Source organism: Cherax quadricarinatus, unplaced genomic scaffold, assembly GCF_038502225.1.
Source record: "Cherax quadricarinatus isolate ZL_2023a unplaced genomic scaffold, ASM3850222v1 Contig83, whole genome shotgun sequence".
NCBI classification, from domain to species: Eukaryota; Metazoa; Arthropoda; class Malacostraca; order Decapoda; family Parastacidae; genus Cherax; species Cherax quadricarinatus.
The window spans coordinates 337,016-358,043 of record NW_027195109.1 but is presented as its reverse complement, the minus strand read 5'-3'; the positions used below and the strand labels follow the sequence as shown (position 1 = coordinate 358,043).

Here is a 21,028-nt window from a genome sequence, read left to right as displayed (position 1 = left end):
GTCTTATGGGAACACGTCCCTAATGTTTTCCGTCCGTACCGGAGATGCGAACCCCGGACCTCAGTGTGTGAGTTGAGTGCGCTAGCAGTCAAGCTACGGAACACCCTAAGTGCCATTGGAAGTTTGCTGGCACCTGTAAGCTTGCGTCGTACACCAGGGTATTATCTGGCACCCCTGGTTTTTATATTAAGTGCCTCTGTATACAATACCGACAGGTTGATACGTAAGACATGTGCAACAGTTAGGTACCTGTCTTACATGGTACCTTACGTGTAAATTATCTGGGACAACCCCCTTAATAAAGGTCAGACTAACCATGGAACGGGTGGGGCTTGAACCCATGAAATTCACAGGCCAGATTATTTTTAAAAAAAAAGTCAGATTTACGTCCAGTCGACCAGGCGGACTCACCTTGCCATTCTCCATGAGGCTGGCAACCATAACAATGAGAGAGCAGCGAGTGTGCCAGATCATCCTCCAGAAGTCACCGACGGTGTCAGCGTTGAAGTCTTTGGGTCCTTGTGTAGCGATGAACGCCTCTGCCCGCGTGTGACCCTGCAAGGGCACCCACAATGATATTTAATAATAATAATAATAATAATAATACTAATAATAATAATAATATTTATTTCTAGAATCACATGTACAAGGTACACAGACATACAACTATATAGAAAACCGCTTGTTATGCAGAGCATTTTTGGGCAATTTAAGTTATTTTTCCACAGGATGCGACCCACACCAGTTGACTAACACCCCAGGTACATATTTTACTGTTAGGTGAACAGGGACAGCAGGTGTCTCAAGGGAACATGTTCTAATGTTTCTACCCTTACCAGGGATCGCGCCACGTGCCTCAGTATATGTGGAATATCAAATCTCGCCTTTGTGAGTACCCATGTTCTATAATCCGTCAATTATAAATATATAATCCAATCCTGTCAAGCTGTTACCGGCTTTGTCAAGCCGGTAACGGCTAGACAAAGCCCCTGGAGAGAGAAACTACCACAATAAAATGCCACATTAGATGCACCTGTGTCCTTTTGCCTAACATATTGTCAGTATTTCTACGAATATTATTACACGTAAATAATGAAAAATTTTAGCTGTGTACCTGGACGTAGTTAGCGTTGATGTAGTCTGAGTGAGGGAGGTCGTTGATGAGAGGCAGCTTCACTCTGGTGTCATCATCTGCAAGACATAGTGACTTAAGAAATCGTAATGACACGATTAGTATTAGTATTAGATTAGTATTAGTGGAACATCAGTGCCAAGTCAAGCCACAGCTTGAAGGAAACTGGCACCTCGGCAGTGATGGTGCCTAGATCAACTGAATGTAAAGAATTAAACACAAGTGCAACGTCTGTGTCCAATTATTCATCTTGACAGTATTAAGATAAGATAAGATAAGATAAGATAAGATTTTGTTCGGATTTTTAACCCCGGAGGGTTAGCCACCCAGGATAACCCAAGAATGTCAGTGCGTCATCGAGGACTGTCTAACTTATTTCCATTGGGGTCCTTAATCTTGTCCCCCAGGATGCGACCCACACCAGTCGACTAACACCCAGGTACCTATTTGCTGCTAGGTGAACAGGACAACAGGTGTAAGGAAACGTGTCGAAATGTTTCCACCCGCCGGGAATCGAACCCGGGCCCTCCGTGTGTGAAGCGGGAGCTGGTGTCTAGTTTTAAGAAATTCAGTCCCCCCAATTTATTTATGAAAAATAATGATCCCCTATTTGATGTTTAGTAAGTTTTAGGGCCCCATAAAATTTCTATGTTAAAAGAAAGAACACAAGAACGAAGGAACACTGCAGTAGACCTACTGGCCTACTGGTCTGACTCACACCCGTCCAGCCCATATATTTAAAACTACCAAAAGTTACTGCCTCAAGTGACGCTGCTTTCTGAGCTTCACTAAAACTAGGTTAATAAATCCAATAAAAGTTCATTGAAAGACTTTGATGAGATGAGAATAAAACAAGAGCAGCATCCTCTACCTCCATGTCTCATTCACCTCTCTCATCCCCATCTGTCTCATTCATCTCTCTCATCCCCATCTGTCTCATTCATCTCTCTCATCCCCATCTGTCTCATTCATCTCTCTCATCCCCATCTGTCTCATTCATCTCTCTCATCCCCATCTGTCTCATTCATCTCTCTCATCCCCATCTGTCTCATTCATCTCTCTCATCCCCATCTGTCTCATTCATCTCTCTCATCCCCATCTGTCTCATTCATCTCTCTCATCCCCATCTGTCTCATTCATCTCTCTCATCCCCATCTGTCTCATTCATCTCTCTCATCCCCATCTGTCTCATTCATCTCTCTCATCCCCATCTGTCTCATTCATCTCTCTCATCCCCATCTGTCTCATTCATCTCTCTCATCCCCATCTGTCTCATTCACCTCTCTCATCCCCATCTGTCTCATTCACCTCTCTCATCCCCATCTGTCTCATTCATCTCTCTCATCCCCATCTGTCTCATTCATCTCTCTCATCCCCATCTGTCTCATTCATCTCTCTCATCCCCATCTGTCTCATTCATCTCTCTCATCCCCATCTGTCTCATTCATCTCTCTCATCCCCATCTGTCTCATTCATCTCTCTCATCCCCATCTGTCTCATTCATCTCTCTCATCCCCATCTGTCTCATTCACCTCTCTCATCCCCATCTGTCTCATTCACCTCTCTCATCCCCATCTGTCTCATTCATCTCTCTCATCCCCATCTGTCTCATTCATCTCTCTCATCCCCATCTGTCTCATTCACCTCTCTCATCCCCATCTGTCTCATTCATCTCTCTCATCCCCATCTGTCTCATTCATCTCTCTCATCCCCATCTGTCTCATTCATCTCTCTCATCCCCATCTGTCTCATTCACCTCTCTCATCCCCATCTGTCTCATTCACCTCTCTCATCCCCATCTGTCTCATTCATCTCTCTCATCCCCATCTGTCTCATTCATCTCTCTCATCCCCATCTGTCTCATTCACCTCTCTCATCCCCATCTGTCTCATTCACCTCTCTCATCCCCATCTGTCTCATTCATCTCTCTCATCCCCATCTGTCTCATTCACCTCTCTCATCCCCATCTGTCTCATTCACCTCTCTCATCCCCATCTGTCTCATTCACCTCTCTCATCCCCATCTGTCTCATTCATCTCTCTCATCCCCATCTGTCTCATTCATCTCTCTCATCCCCATCTGTCTCATTCATCTCTCTCATCCCCATCTGTCTCATTCACCTCTCTCATCCCCATCTGTCTCATTCACCTCTCTCATCCCCATCTGTCTCATTCACCTCTCTCATCCCCATCTGTCTCATTCACCTCTCTCATCCCCATCTGTCTCATTCATCTCTCTCATCCCCATCTGTCTCATTCATCTCTCTCATCCCCATCTGTCTCATTCACCTCTCTCATCCCCATCTGTCTCATTCACCTCTCTCATCCCCATCTGTCTCATTCATCTCTCTCATCCCCATCTGTCTCATTCATCTCTCTCATCCCCATCTGTCTCATTCATCTCTCTCATCCCCATCTGTCTCATTCACCTCTCTCATCCCCATCTGTCTCATTCATCTCTCTCATCCCCATCTGTCTCATTCATCTCTCTCATCCCCATCTGTCTCATTCACCTCTCTCATCCCCATCTGTCTCATTCATCTCTCTCATCCCCATCTGTCTCATTCATCTCTCTCATCCCCATCTGTCTCATTCACCTCTCTCATCCCCATCTGTCTCATTCACCTCTCTCATCCCCATCTGTGTCATTCACCTCTCTCATCCCCATCTGTCTCATTCATCTCTCTCCCCATCTGTCTCATTCATCTCTCTCATCCCCATCTGTCTCATTCATCTCTCTCATCCCCATCTGTCTCATTCATCCCTCTCATCCCCATCTGTCTCATTCACCTCTCTCATCCCCATCTGTCTCATTCATCTCTCTCATCCCCATCTGTCTCATTCACCTCTCTCATCCCCATCTGTCTCATTCACCTCTCTCATCCCCATCTGTCTCATTCATCTCTCTCATTTCCATCTGTCTCATTCATCTCTCTCATCCCCATCTGTCTCATTCATCTCTCTCATCCCCATCTGTCTCATTCACCTCTCTCATCCCCATCTGTCTCATTCACCTCTCTCATCCCCATCTGTCTCATTCACCTCTCTCATCCCCATCTGTCTCATTCACCTCTCTCATCCCCATCTGTCTCATTCATCTCTCTCATTTCCATCTGTCTCATTCACCTCTCTCATCCCCATCTGTCTCATTCACCTCTCTCATCCCCATCTGTCTCATTCACCTCTCTCATCCCCATCTGTCTCATTCACCTCTCTAATCCCCATCTGTCTCATTCATCTCTCTCATTTCCATCTGTCTCATTCACCTCTCTCATCCAAATCTGTCTCATTCACCTCTCTCATCCCCATCTGTCTCATTCACCTCTCTCATCCCCATCTGTCTCATTCACCTCTCTCATCCCCATCTGTCTCATTCATCTCTCTCATTTCCATCTGTCTCATTCATCTCTCTCATCCCCATCTGTCTCATTCATCTCTCTCATCCCCATCTGTCTCATTCACCTCTCTCATCCCCATCTGTCTCATTCATCTCTCTCATTTCCATCTGTCTCATTCACCTCTCTCATCCCCATCTGTCTCATTCAACTCTCTCATCCCCATCTGTCTCATTCATCTCTCTCATCCCCATCTGTCTCATTCACCTCTCTCATCCCCATCTGTCTCATTCATCTCTCTCATCCCCATCTGTCTCATTCGTCTCTCATCCCCATCTGTCTCATTCATCTCTCTCATCTGTCCCATCTGTCTCATTCATCTCTCTCATTTCCATCTGTCTCATTCACCTCTCTCATCCCCATCTGTCTCATTCACCTCTCTCATCCCCATCTGTCTCATTCACCTCTCTCATCCCCATCTGTCTCATTCACCTCTCTCATCCCCATCTGTCTCATTCATCTCTCTCATTTCCATCTGTCTCATTCACCTCTCTCATCCCCATCTGTCTCATTCACCTCTCTCATCCCCATCTGTCTCATTCACCTCTCTCATCCCCATCTGTCTCATTCATCTCTCTCATCCATCTGTCTCATTCACCTCTCTCATCCCCATCTGTCTCATTCACCTCTCTCATCCCCATCTGTCTCATTCATCTCTCTCATCCCCATCTGTCTCATTCACCTCTCTCATCCCCATCTGTCTCATTCATCTCTCTCATCCCCATCTGTCTCATTCGTCTCTCATCCCCATCTGTCTCATTCATCTCTCTCATCCCCATCTGTCTCATTCATCTCTCTCATTTCCATCTGTCTCATTCACCTCTCTCATCCCCATCTGTCTCATTCACCTCTCTCATCCCCATCTGTCTCATTCACCTCTCTCATCCCCATCTGTCTCATTCACCTCTCTCATCCCCATCTGTCTCATTCATCTCTCTCATCCCCATCTGTCTCATTCACCTCTCTCATCCCCATCTGTCTCATTCACCTCTCTCATCCCCATCTGTCTCATTCACCTCTCTCATCCCCATCTGTCTCATTCATCTCTCTCATCCCCATCTGTCTCATTCATCTCTCTCATTTCCATCTGTCTCATTCACCTCTCTCATCCCCATCTGTCTCATTCACCTCTCTCATCCCCATCTGTCTCATTCATCTCTCTCATCCCCATCTGTCTCATTCATCTCTCTCATCCCCATCTGTCTCATTCACCTCTCTCATCCCCATCTGTCTCATTCATCTCTCTCATCCCCATCTGTCTCATTCACCTCTCTCATCCCCATCTGTCTCATTCATCTCTCTCATCCCCATCTGTCTCATTCATCTCTCTCATCCCCATCTGTCTCATTCATCTCTCTCATTTCCATCTCTCTCATTCACCTCTCTCATCCCCATCTGTCTCATTCATCTCTCTCATCCCCATCTGTCTCATTCATCTCTCTCATCCCCATCTGTCTCATTCATCTCTCTCATCCCCATCTGTCTCATTCACCTCTCTCATCCCCATCTGTCTCATTCACCTCTCTCATCCCCATCTGTCTCATTCATCTCTCTCATCCCCATCTGTCTCATTCACCTCTCTCATCCCCATCTGTCTCATTCATCTCTCTCATCCCCATCTGTCTCATTCATCTCTCTCATTTCCATCTGTCTCATTCACCTCTCTCATCCCCATCTGTCTCATTCACCTCTCTCATCCCCATCTGTCTCATTCATCTCTCTCATCCCCATCTGTCTCATTCACCTCTCTCATCCCCATCTGTCTCATTCATCTCTCTCATCCCCATCTGTCTCATTCATCTCTCTCATCCCCATCTGTCTCATTCATCTCTCTCATCCCCATCTGTCTCATTCATCTCTCTCATCCCCATCTGTCTCATTCATCTCTCTCATCCCCATCTGTCTCATTCATCTCTCTCATCCCCATCTGTCTCATTCATCTCTCTCATCCCCATCTGTCTCATTCATCTCTCTCATCCCCATCTGTCTCATTCATCTCTCTCATCCCCATCTGTCTCATTCATCTCTCTCATCCCCATCTGTCTCATTCATCTCTCTCATCCCCATCTGTCTCATTCACCTCTCTCATCTGTCTCATTCATCTCTCTCATCCCCATCTGTCTCATTCATCTCTCTCATCCCCATCTCATTCATCTCTCTCATCCCCATCTGTCTCATTCATTCATCCCCATCTCTCATTCATCTCTCTCATCTGTCTCATTCATCTCTCTCATCCCCATCTGTCTCATTCATCTCTCTCATCCCCATCTGTCTCATTCATCTCTCTCATCCCCATCTGTCTCATTCATCTCTCTCATCCCCATCTGTCTCATTCATCTCTCTCATTCTGTCTCATTCACCTGTCTCATTCACCTCTCTCATCCCCATCTGTCTCATTCACCTCTCTCATCCCCATCTGTCTCATTCACCTCTCTCATCCCCATCTGTCTCATTCATCTCTCTCATTTCATCTGTCTCATTCATCTCTCATCCAAATCTGTCTCATTCACCTCTCTCATCCCCATCTGTCTCATTCACCTCTCTCATCCCCATCTGTCTCATTCACCTCTCTCATCCCCATCTGTCTCATTCATCTCTCTCATTTCCATCTGTCTCATTCATCTCTCTCATCACCATCTGTCTCATTCATCTCTCTCATCCCCATCTGTCTCATTCACCTCTCTCATCCCCATCTGTCTCATTCATCTCTCTCATTTCCATCTGTCTCATTCACCTCTCTCATCCCCATCTGTCTCATTCACCTCTCTCATCCCCATCTGTCTCATTCATCTCTCTCATCCCCATCTGTCTCATTCACCTCTCTCATCCCCATCTGTCTCATTCACCTCTCTCATCCCCATCTGTCTCATTCATCTCTCTCATTTCCATCTGTCTCATTCACCTCTCTCATCCAAATCTGTCTCATTCACCTCTCTCATCCCCATCTGTCTCATTCACCTCTCTCATCCCCATCTGTCTCATTCACCTCTCTCATCCCCATCTGTCTCATTCATCTCTCTCATTTCCATCTGTCTCATTCATCTCTCTCATCACCATCTGTCTCATTCATCTCTCTCATCCCCATCTGTCTCATTCACCTCTCTCATCCCCATCTGTCTCATTCATCTCTCTCATTTCCATCTGTCTCATTCACCTCTCTCATCCCCATCTGTCTCATTCACCTCTCTCATCCCCATCTGTCTCATTCATCTCTCTCATCCCCATCTGTCTCATTCACCTCTCTCATCCCCATCTGTCTCATTCATCTCTCTCATCCCCATCTGTCTCATTCACCTCTCTCATCCCCATCTGTCTCATTCATCTCTCTCATCCCCATCTGTCTCATTCACCTCTCTCATCCCCATCTGTCTCATTCACCTCTCTCATCCCCATCTGTCTCATTCACCTCTCTCATCCCCATCTGTCTCATTCACCTCTCTCATCCCCATCTGTCTCATTCATTCTCTCTCATCCCCATCTGTCTCATTCATCTCTCATCATTTCTCATTCATCTCTCTCATCCCCATCTGTCTCATTCACCTCTCTCATCCCCATCTGTCTCATTCATCTCTCTCATCCCCATCTGTCTCATTCATCTCTCTCATTTCCATCTGTCTCATTCATCTCTCTCATTTCCATCTCTCTCATTCACCTCTCTCATCCCCATCTGTCTCATTCATCTCTCTCATCCCCATCTGTCTCATTCATCTCTCTCATCCCCATCTGTCTCATTCATCTCTCTCATCCCCATCTGTCTCATTCACCTCTCTCATCCCCATCTGTCTCATTCACCTCTCTCATCCCCATCTGTCTCATTCATCTCTCTCATCCCCATCTGTCTCATTCATCTCTCTCATCCCCATCTGTCTCATTCATCTCTCTCATCCCCATCTGTCTCATTCATCTCTCTCATCCCCATCTGTCTCATTCATCTCTCTCATCCCCATCTGTCTCATTCACCTCTCTCATCCCCATCTGTCTCATTCATCTCTCTCATCCCCATCTGTCTCATTCATCTCTCTCATCCCCATCTGTCTCATTCACCTCTCTCATCCCCATCTGTCTCATTCACCTCTCTCATCCCCATCTGTCTCATTCACCTCTCTCATCCCCATCTGTCTCATTCATCTCTCTCATTTCCATCTGTCTCATTCACCTCTCTCATCCCCATCTGTCTCATTCACCTCTCTCATCCCCATCTGTCTCATTCATCTCTCTCATCCCCATCTGTCTCATTCACCTCTCTCATCCCCATCTGTCTCATTCACCTCTCTCATCCCCATCTGTCTCATTCATCTCTCTCATCCCCATCTGTCTCATTCACCTCTCTCATCCCCATCTGTCTCATTCACCTCTCTCATCCCCATCTGTCTCATTCACCTCTCTCATCCCCATCTGTCTCATTCACCTCTCTCATCCCCATCTGTCTCATTCACCTCTCTCATCCCCATCTGTCTCATTCATCTCTCATCCCCATCTGTCTCATTCATCTCTCTCATCCCCATCTGTCTCATTCATCTCTCTCATCCCCATCTGTCTCATTCACCTCTCTCATCCCCATCTGTCTCATTCATCTCTCTCATCCCCATCTGTCTCATTCATCTCTCTCATCCCCATCTGTCTCATTCATCTCTCTCATCCCCATCTGTCTCATTCACCTCTCTCATCCCCATCTGTCTCATTCATCTCTCTCATCCCCATCTGTCTCATTCATCTCTCTCATCCCCATCTGTCTCATTCATCTCTCTCATCCCCATCTGTCTCATTCATCTCTCTCATCCCCATCTGTCTCATTCATCTCTCTCATCCCCATCTGTCTCATTCATCTCTCTCATCCCCATCTGTCTCATTCATCTCTCTCATCCCCATCTGTCTCATTCATCTCTCTCATCCCCATCTGTCTCATTCATCTCTCTCATCCCCATCTGTCTCATTCATCTCTCTCATCCCCATCTGTCTCATTCATCTCTCTCATCCCCATCTGTCTCATTCATCTCTCTCATCCCCATCTGTCTCATTCACCTCTCTCATCCCCATCTGTCTCATTCATCTCTCTCATCCCCATCTGTCTCATTCATCTCTCTCATCCCCATCTGTCTCATTCACCTCTCTCATCCCCATCTGTCTCATTCATCTCTCTCATCCCCATCTGTCTCATTCATCTCTCTCATCCCCATCTGTCTCATTCATCTCTCTCATCCCCATCTGTCTCATTCATCTCTCTCATCCCCATCTGTCTCATTCATCTCTCTCATCCCCATCTGTCTCATTCATCTCTCTCATCCCCATCTGTCTCATTCATCTCTCTCATCCCCATCTGTCTCATTCATCTCTCTCATCCCCATCTGTCTCATTCATCTCTCTCATCCCCATCTGTCTCATTCATCTCTCTCATCCCCATCTGTCTCATTCATCTCTCTCATCCCCATCTGTCTCATTCATCTCTCTCATCCCCATCTGTCTCATTCATCTCTCTCATCCCCATCTGTCTCATTCATCTCTCTCATCCATTCATCATCCCCATCTGTCTCATTCATCTCTCTCATCCCCATCTGTCTCATTCATCTCTCTCATCCCCATCTGTCTCATTCATCTCTCTCATCTCTCTCATCCCCATCTGTCTCCATCTGTCTCATTCATCTCTCTCATCCCCATCTGTCTCATTCATCTCTCTCATCCCCATCTGTCTCATTCATCTCTCTCATCCCCATCTGTCTCATTCATCTCTCTCATTTCCATCTGTCTCATTCATCTCTCTCATCCCCATCTGTCTCATTCATCTCTCTCATCCCCATCTGTCTCATTCATCTCTCTCATCCCCATCTGTCTCATTCATCTCTCTCATCCCCATCTGTCTCATTCATCTCTCTCATCCCCATCTGTCTCATTCATCTCTCTCATCCCCATCTGTCTCATTCATCTCTCTCATCCCCATCTGTCTCATTCATCTCTCTCATCCCCATCTGTCTCATTCATCTCTCTCATCCCCATCTGTCTCATTCATCTCTCTCATCCCCATCTGTCTCATTCATCTCTCTCATCCCCATCTGTCTCATTCATCTCTCTCATCCCCATCTGTCTCATTCATCTCTCTCATCCCCATCTGTCTCATTCATCTCTCTCATCCCCATCTGTCTCATTCATCTCTCTCATCCCCATCTGTCTCATTCATCTCTCTCATCCCCATCTGTCTCATTCACCTCTCTCATCCCCATCTGTCTCATTCATCTCTCTCTCATCCCCATCTGTCTCATTCACCTCTCTCATCCCCATCTGTCTCATTCAACTCTCTCATCCCCATCTGTCTCATTCATCTCTCTCATCCCCATCTGTCTCATTCATCTCTCTCATCCCCATCTGTCTCATTCATCTCTCTCATCCCCATCTGTCTCATTCATCTCTCTCATCCCCATCTGTCTCATTCATCTCTCTCATCCCCATCTGTCTCATTCATCTCTCTCATCCCCATCTGTCTCATTCATCTCTCTCATCCCCATCTGTCTCATTCATCTCTCTCATCCCCATCTGTCTCATTCATCTCTCTCATCCTTATCTGTCTCATTCATCTCTCTCATCCCCATCTGTCTCATTCACCTCTCTCATCCCCATCTGTCTCATTCATCTCTCTCATCCCCATCTGTCTCATTCACCTCTCTCATCCCCATCTGTCTCATTCATCTCTCTCATCCCCATCTGTCTCATTCATCTCTCTCATCCCTATCTGTCTCATTCATCTCTCTCATCCCCATCTGTCTCATTCATCTCTCTCATCCCCATCTGTCTCATTCATCTCTCTCATCCCCATCTGTCTCATTCATCTCTCTCATCCCCATCTGTCTCATTCATCTCTCTCATCCCCATCTGTCTCATTCACCTCTCTCATCCCCATCTGTCTCATTCATCTCTCTCATCCCCATCTGTCTCATTCATCTCTCTCATCCCCATCTGTCTCATTCATCTCCTTCATTTCCATCTGTCTCATTCACCTCTCTCATCCCCATCTGTCTCATTCATCTCTCTCATCCCCATCTGTCTCATTCACCTCTCTCATCCCCATCTGTCTCATTCACCTCTCTCATCCCCATCTGTCTCATTCATCTCTCTCATCCCCATCTGTCTCATTCACCTCTCTCATCCCCATCTGTCTCATTCACCTCTCTCATCCCCATCTGTCTCATTCACCTCTCTCATCCCCATCTGTCTCATTCACCTCTCTCATCCCCATCTGTCTCATTCATCTCTCTCATCCCCATCTGTCTCATTCATCTCTCTCATCCCCATCTGTCTCATTCATCTCTCTCATCCCCATCTGTCTCATTCACCTCTCTCATCCCCATCTGTCTCATTCGTCTCTCTCATCACCATCTGTCTCATTCATCTCTCTCATTTCCATCTGTCTCATTCACCTCTCTCATCCCCATCTGTCTCATTCACCTCTCTCATCCCCATCTGTCTCATTCACCTCTCTCATCCCCATCTGTCTCATTCATCTCTCTCATCCCCATCTGTCTCATTCACCTCTCTCATCCCCATCTGTCTCATTCACCTCTCTCATCCCCATCTGTCTCATTCACCTCTCTCATCCCCATCTGTCTCATTCACCTCTCTCATCCCCATCTGTCTCATTCATCTCTCTCATCCCCATCTGTCTCATTCACCTCTCTCATCCCCATCTGTCTCATTCATCTCTCTCATCCCCATCTGTCTCATTCACCTCTCTCATCCCCATCTGTCTCATTCACCTCTCTCATCCCCATCTGTCTCATTCACCTCTCTCATCCCCATCTGTCTCATTCACCTCTCTCATCCCCATCTGTCTCATTCATCTCTCTCATTTCCATCTGTCTCATTCACCTCTCTCATCCCCATCTGTCTCATTCACCTCTCTCATCCCCATCTGTCTCATTCATCTCTCTCATCCCCATCTGTCTCATTCATCTCTCTCATCCCCATCTGTCTCATTCATCTCTCTCATTTCCATCTGTCTCATTCACCTCTCTCATCCCCATTTGTCTCATTCACCTCTCTCATCCCCATCTGTCTCATTCATCTCTCTCATCCCCATCTGTCTCATTCATCTCTCTCATCCCCATCTGTCTCATTCATCTCTCTCATTTCCATCTGTCTCATTCACCTCTCTCATGCCCATCTGTCTCATTCATCTCTCTCATCCCCATCTGTCTCATTCATCTCTCTCATTTCCATCTGTCTCATTCATCTCTCTCATCCCCATCTGTCTCATTCACCTCTCTCATCCCCATCTGTCTCATTCACCTCTCTCATCCCCATCTGTCTCATTCATCTCTCTCATCCCCATCTGTCTCATTCATCTCTCTCATCCCCATCTGTCTCATTCATCTCTCTCATCCCCATCTGTCTCATTCACCTCTCTCATCCCCATCTGTCTCATTCACCTCTCTCATCCCCATCTGTCTCATTCATCTCTCTCATCCCCATCTGTCTCATTCATCTCTCTCATCCCCATCTGTCTCATTCATCTCTCTCATTTCCATCTGTCTCATTCACCTCTCTCATCCCCATCTGTCTCATTCACCTCTCTCATCCCCATCTGTCTCATTCACCTCTCTCATCCCCATCTGTCTCATTCATCTCTCTCATTTCCATCTGTCTCATTCACCTCTCTCATCCCCATCTGTCTCATTCACCTCTCTCATCCCCATCTGTCTCATTCATCTCTCTCATCCCCATCTGTCTCATTCACCTCTCTCATCCCCATCTGTCTCATTCACCTCTCTCATCCCCATCTGTCTCATTCATCTCTCATCCCCATCTGTCTCATTCACCTCTCTCATCCCCATCTGTCTCATTCATCTCTCTCATTTCCATCTGTCTCATTCACCTCTCTCATCCCCATCTGTCTCATTCACCTCTCTCATCTCCATCTGTCTCATTCACCTCTCTCATCCCCATCTGTCTCATTCATCTCTCTCATCCCCATCTGTCTCATTCACCTCTCTCATCCCCATCTGTCTCATTCATCTCTCTCATCCCCATCTGTCTCATTCACCTCTCTCATCCCCATCTGTCTCATTCACCTCTCTCATCCCCATCTGTCTCATTCATCTCTCTCATCCCCATCTGTCTTTTTCACCTCTCTCATCCCCATCTGTCTCATTCACCTCTCTCATCCCCATCTGTCTCATTCACCTCTCTCATCCCCATCTGTCTCATTCATCTCTCTCATTTCCATCTGTCTCATTCATCTCTCTCATCCCCATCTGTCTCATTCATCTCTCATCCCCATCTGTCTCATTCATCTCTCTCATTTCCATCTGTCTCATTCACCTCTCTCATCCCCATCTGTCTCATTCACCTCTCTCATCCCCATCTGTCTCATTCACCTCTCTCATCCTCATCTGTCTCATTCACCTCTCTCATCCCCATCTGTCTCATTCATCTCTCTCATCCCCATCTGTCTCATTCACCTCTCTCATCCCCATCTGTCTCATTCATCTCTCTCATCCCCATCTGTCTCATTCATCTCTCTCATCCCCATCTGTCTCATTCACCTCTCTCATCCCCATCTGTCTCATTCACCTCTCTCATCCCCATCTGTCTCATTCACCTCTCTCATCCCCATCTGTCTCATTCATCTCTCTCATCCCCATCTGTCTCATTCACCTCTCTCATCCCCATCTGTCTCATTCACCTCTCTCATCCCCATCTGTCTCATTCACCTCTCTCATCCCCATCTGTCTCATTCACCTCTCTCATCCCCATCTGTCTCATTCACCTCTCTCATCCCCATCTGTCTCATTCACCTCTCTCATCCCCATCTGTCTCATTCACCTCTCTCATCCCCATCTGTCTCATTCATCTCTCTCATCCCCATCTGTCTCATTCATCTCTTATCCCCATCTGTCTCATTCATCTCTCTCATCCCCATCTGTCTCATTCACCTCTCTCATCCCCATCTGTCTCATTCATCTCTCTCATCCCCATCTGTCTCATTCATCTCTCATCCCCATCTGTCTCATTCATCTCTCTCATCCCCATCTGTCTCATTCACCTCTCTCATCCCCATCTGTCTCATTCATCTCTCTCATCCCCATCTGTCTCATTCATCTCTCTCATCCCCATCTGTCTCATTCATCTCTCTCATCCCCATCTGTCTCATTCATCTCTCTCATCCCCATCTGTCTCATTCATCTCTCTCATCCCCATCTGTCTCATTCACCTCTCTCATCCCCATCTGTCTCATTCACCTCTCTCATCCCCATCTGTCTCATTCACCTCTCTCATCCCCATCTGTCTCATTCATCTCTCATCCCCATCTGTCTCATTCATCTCTCTCATCCCCATCTGTCTCATTCATCTCTCTCATCCCCATCTGTCTCATTCATCTCTCATCCCCATCTGTCTCATTCATCTCTCTCATCCCCATCTGTCTCATTCATCTCTCTCATTTCCATCTGTCTCATTCACCTCTCTCATCCCCATCTGTCTCATTCATCTCTCTCATCCCCATCTGTCTCATTCATCTCTCTTATCCCCATCTGTCTCATTCACCTCTCTCATCCCCATCTGTCTCATTCACCTCTCTCATCCCCATCTGTCTCATTCACCTCTCTCATCCCCATCTGTCTCATTCATCTCTCTCATCCCCATCTGTCTCATTCATCTCTCTCATCCCCATCTGTCTCATTCATCTCTCTCATTTCCATCTGTCTCATTCACCTCTCTCATCCCCATCTGTCTCATTCACCTCTCTCATCCCCATCTGTCTCATTCATCTCTCTCATCCCCATCTGTCTCATTCACCTCTCTCATCCCCATCTGTCTCATTCACCTCTCTCATCCCCATCTGTCTCATTCATCTCTCTCATTTCCATCTGTCTCATTCATCTCTCTCATCCCCATCTGTCTCATTCACCTCTCTCATCCCCATCTGTCTCATTCATCTCTCTCATCCCCATCTGTCTCATTCATCTCTCTCATCCCCATCTGTCTCATTCACCTCTCTCATCCCCATCTGTCTCATTCACCTCTCTCATCCCCATCTGTCTCATTCATCTCTCTCATTCCCATCTGTCTCATTCACCTCTCTCATCCCCATCTGTCTCATTCACCTCTCTCATCCCCATCTGTCTCATTCATCTCTCTCATCCCCATCTGTCTCATTCACCTCTCTCATCCCCATCTGTCTCATTCACCTCTCTCATCCCCATCTGTCTCATTCACCTCTCTCATCCCCATCTGTCTCATTCACCTCTCTCATCCCCATCTGTCTCATTCATCTCTCTCATCCCCATCTGTCTCATTCATCTCTCATCCCCATCTGTCTCATTCATCTCTCTCATCCCCATCTGTCTCATTCATCTCTCTCATCCCCATCTGTCTCATTCATCTCTCTCATCCCCATCTGTCTCATTCATCTCTCTCATTTCCATCTGTTTAATCAGCGTTCGAAGATGTGGTCAGTGCAAGGAAACAATACAGAACTGAGAATTGTTGAAAATTGTATAAAATGCCAACGAGTTGAAGCTTAAGACACATGTGTAACAGTTGGGTATCTTTATTGATGAAATATTTCGCCTATACACTAGGTTTCTTCAGTCAAATATAGAGGGAGCAGGTGTAGTAGTGAAATAAAGATGTAATCAGTCTATCAACCTTGGACAAAAGGTTTTTGAGGTGGTCAGTCCCTTAGCCTGGAGCAGAGTTCAGTTCCATGGAGCTCAACTTTTCTCCAGGGTGAGGGACTGACCACCTCAAACACTTTTTCTCTAAGGTTGATGGACTGATTACATCACATTTATTTCATTCCTATTGCTCCCTTTGTATCTGACTGCAGGGGAAACATTTCATCATTGTGCTGTCTTGGTGGTGTTGTTGGAGCGGCGTCCCTCAGGAGCCTGTGCTGGGCGTCCCTCAGGAGCCTGTGCTGGGCGTCCCTCAGGAGCCTGTGCTGGGCGTCCCTCAGGAGCCTCTGCTGGGCGTCCACTCACATGGTAGGTTGTTTCGGTATCTGTTCTTCTTCAGGTTGTCTTGCAGTTTACCATGCGAGCAACTCTTGTCCAAGATGGCCGGAACACTCTGACCAAACACACATCACATACATATAAATGCTCGCCCACATAAATTCTCAACAAATTTTTATATTTATAATATCATATTTTTGAAATATAAAACAAATGAAGACGAATATTTCCATACTTACTCTTAAATTTTTCCTCTAAATAACGAAGACTTTTTTTTTATTTTTTATAAATTTTGGAAAAATGTAATTTATTAGACAATAGATCTTTTAATTACCAACATTTTTTTTTCTCTTATTTTCCCAACGTAAGTCATCACCAAAAATATAATTTTGGACGTCCATTGTGTCCATCAGTGAATTTTTGATTTGTGTGTGTGGAAGGTCGGTTTTTTTTTTTTTTTTGGAAGTGGGCCCCGCTCACTTGTGACATCACCTCCGGCTGCTACACCTATTTTTTATGTTATGTTATGTTACATGAAATAAACAGATACGAATCTTCGTAAATCAAGTAAGTGTTATCTATGAAGATAATTGCATGAAATTCCCAAAATGTGGACCACATCTGATGTAGCAGAAATCATCTACAATAGTCTGGTGGATCTATCAGAGTGGAAAACAGAAAAAAACGATGGTTTGAAGAGTCTGCACTTAAGAACATAAGAAAGGAGGAACACTGCAGTAGGCCTACTGGCCCATACCGGGTAGGTGATGCCATGTGTCAACTTTTGGAGAAAAAAAAAAATTCAAAGCCGCATGGAAGTGAGGTTGGTGAAATATGAGACAAAAAGAGGAATCACCAGTAGAAGAAACTATACTGAACCTGCACTGGTGACCGGGAACACGATCACAATATTTGCTGCACTTACAGAATTCTTAATTGCCAAAAAAAAAAAAAAAGATTTAACTACTTTTGAGGCAGCAAGGAGAAGGATATTTGCAAGACAGAGGAGTGAACACTGTGTTTAGGAGACTGAACAAAAATATATCACTGAGAGGAGAAGGAAGAGGTGTCAGCGGATAAACAACCAGGGAAAATATTTGGCTTGTTTTAAGCTCTAGGCCACAAACTTCAACTGATGTGTCACTGATGTCTCAATGATGTGCCCCTGAGCAGCGTGACATCAGACTTTTATTGGCTGACTCACCCTGAAGTCTCGTTAATGATGCTTGGTATCATTGTTATTGTTATTGATTCACTTTAAATCCCAAATACGTACATAGTTCCTAACAGGTTACAACTCAGGTTATAATTGTAATGCTTACCTTGAACTCCTCCTCGATGCCCGGGGAATGGATGATCCTTGCTAAGTAAGTCTCAGCCTGTGCCCTCGGGATCTTGTGCGAGACATTACTGTATATCACTTCTGTCGTTACGTCTTGGTCGGGGAATTGAACTTCTTCTTGTTCGTCCTCACGGACTTCATTCTCAAACACTTCTGCCTGTTCATTCTCATACACTTCTTCCTGTTTGTTCGCATAGACTTCTTGTACATTCTTATACACCAAATCTTGTTCACTGGATAAACGAGCTTCTGGGAGTGAAGTGTTATTAGATGTTAAAGAACTTTCGCTTGACAAAAGACCTGCAAAGTGAAACCCAGAAAACTGTTGGAATACAAGCTGTTGAAACAACAACAGGAATTTTGAATAAGATCTAATTCAGCATGTGTTTGTAAGAAAAATGTATCAATTAGTACTAGGAGGACAATGATGGATTTGTTGAGTGGAAAGCAAACTCGCAATCATTTACATCATAACAAGAAAAATATTGTGCAAAATTTAGTAAGGAGTCCCTATTGAAGGATCAGTGAAGCGCTGAAGGTTCATCTTACCATTGTGATGGTTGTAGTGTATGGATGGGGGATGCACAGCTATAACCGACGTCTTCTTGCGGTACCTGGAGGAACGAAGACAGTACTTCAGCAATCATTAAAAAGGTAATGTATTTGAAGACAATTTTTCTTGGTGGATGTAAATACCGTACCCAGATAGTCACTCTCCTTGACTATCCGCAAGAGTTGTAACTACAGCAAGACAGAGGTATAGTTCCTTAAATTCCTGGCTACAGAAAAAAGTTGTGGGACCAGACGATGGTAGCCCAAGATGAGCTTGATTTATTTCTGTCTCATAAACAGTGTAAATGGTCTTTGTGGACGAGCACTATGCTGTCCTTATTAAAAAAAAATGAAGGAAGTAATGACTAACAACTGTAGCCAGTTTCTTTTCTGTCAAATAAATAGATAAATTCTTAAGACAATATTAAAGCAGATAAGCATCTTGTAAGTAACTTTCACTACTGTAAGACCATCAGTTCAGTTTAAGAAACGATAAATCAGCATCTTATCTTTTGTTATCTCCCCAATGTGTGGCACTACTTATTAAATAATCTTAAAATCAGCTGTGAATAGTATTCAGTATTGTAAGTACCTTTGCCTGGTGTGAGTACCTTTGCCTGGTGTGAGTATTTTTGCCTGGCGTGAGTACCTTTGCCTGGTGTGAGTACCTTTACCTGGTGTGAGTACCTTCGCCTGGTGTGAGTACCTTTACCTGGTGTGAGTACCTTTGCCTGGTGTGAGTACCTTTACCTGGTGTGAGTACCTTTACCTGGTGTGAGTACCTTCGCCTGGTGTGAGTACCTTTACCTGGTGTGAGTACCTTTGCCTGGTGTGAGTACCTTTACCTGGTGTGAGTACCTTTGGGTATGGTACCTTAGCCTGGAAAAATCACTTTGTGACTTTTATTTATATCTGAATGACTGCCTTTTAGGTCACTCTCTTAGAGTAGCTCTCATCCTAGAATCCCATTCCTACGCAGATAACAAATCTATAACATTTACTAGAGCAACAAAGATGTCCAGTGCTCCCAGTCACATATATTGCCAACAGTGATAATGCCCTGGGTCAGGTGGTGGCCGGTTACAGGTGCTTCTAGGAGAACAAGAATGGCGATTATGGTCACTAAACAGCATGACGTTACCAAGGAAGCTTGTGTGTAAGAATGAATAGCATTGCTAGCAATCAGTGGCAATACAAGAGGTTGGGGATGCTGCAGCCCCTTGTAATCAACATTAGTCCCTCCAAATAAGATAATAACTCAGCCTCAAGACTAGTCCCTTATCCCTCCTTCCTACCAGACTGACATCCTTAAACCTCTCCTGTATAGACCGTCTGGAGCCGCCAATGTTAGTCTCTAGTGATTCATGTCCCATCAATCCATTAACCTTGTAGAAATAGTGGTCAGTCCCTCAGCCTGGACGAGGGCCTGACCACATCTAACACTATTTCTACAAGGTTGATAGACTGATTACATGCTCTTCATTTCACTACTACACCTACTGCCTTTGTATTTGACTGAAGAAGCCCACCGTGTAGGTGAAACGTTTCAACTATAAAGATAACCAACTGTTGCACATGTGTCTTAATCATCAACTTGTCGGTATTTAGTACCATTTTCAACACAGCTGTCACACCACACAACTGGAAACCGGTGGTTAGTTTTAGCCTGGCTGTGCCCTTCCCCTGGACATTTCCAGTGATGATTTCGTTCTCTTTGAGTGATTCCTGCTAGCAGCGTGTTCTCACCACATACGAACATTAGAGGAGTAAAGTTAATTGTCGAAAATAATGTTCTGGCCTACACCTGGCTCCAACTTCATCCTGTTTGTTTACGTACGTTATGTTGCATGTTTTTAGGAGGTTGGAACATGTAGATGAGGTGAAGATAACAGCTCTTTGCTTGTAAAGTGAATAGAGAGGGAGAAGACACCACTCCCATGAGCCCTCCTAGGGCGGGGATGGTGCCAGAGCCAGAACTTGCTACCACCTGTGTGTGTATGTGTGTATGTGTGTGTGTGTGTGTGTGTGTGTGTGTGTGTGTGTGTGTGTGTGTGTGTGTGTGTGTGTGTGTGTGTGTGTGTGTGTGTGTGTGTGTGTGTGTGTGTGTGTGTGTGTGTGTGTGTGTGCGTGTGTGTGTGTGTGTTTGTGAGTGTGTGTGTGTGTGTGTGTGTGTGACTCAACAATCAATATTTGCACCAATAACTCACTACAGTTGTGACCGGGTGTGGAAGTGTGAATTGCTCATTACTCTATAATTTGTTCATGATTGTAGCCATGTATAAACGTAAGTAACCATTCTACAGAATTCATTACCTTTGTAACTTGTGAGTTCATTACCTTGTACCTAGTTCAGCCATCACAACTTTGGGGGCCCAGTCCCTGGATCCATTACGTACCTCTGTAATCTGTAAATACCTTTGTAACTTGTCATGATTGTGACTAGACCTACCTGGAGTTCATTACCTTTGTAAATTGTGAGTTCATTACCTTTGTAAATTGTGAGTTCATTACCTTTGTAACTTGCTCAGCTATCAAAACTTTGAGGCCCAGTCCCTGGACCCATTATGTACCTCTGTAATCTTTTGACTACCGCCAACAGGATGGGTGTGGGGTGCATAATAAACATATTAAACTAACTAACACCTGCAGCTCACACGACTGCCACT

The 21,028-nt window shown here is 45.3% G+C and overlaps 1 protein-coding gene across 1 annotated transcript in view; it reads right to left on the bottom strand.

Moving 5' to 3' along the window:
- LOC128692920 (receptor-type tyrosine-protein phosphatase epsilon) overlaps positions 1-21,028 on the bottom strand; it is a 41,726-nt gene that overhangs the window by 17,008 nt on the left and 3,690 nt on the right. The window contains exons 5-9 of the mRNA XM_070080025.1: positions 18,360-18,424; positions 17,791-18,110; positions 16,496-16,583; positions 1,115-1,191; positions 412-555 (exon numbers count right to left, since the gene is read on the bottom strand). Of these exons, the coding sequence (XP_069936126.1) occupies positions 412-555; positions 1,115-1,191; positions 16,496-16,583; positions 17,791-18,110; positions 18,360-18,424 (694 nt within the window). The remainder of the gene's footprint in view (positions 1-411; positions 556-1,114; positions 1,192-16,495; positions 16,584-17,790; positions 18,111-18,359; positions 18,425-21,028) is intronic.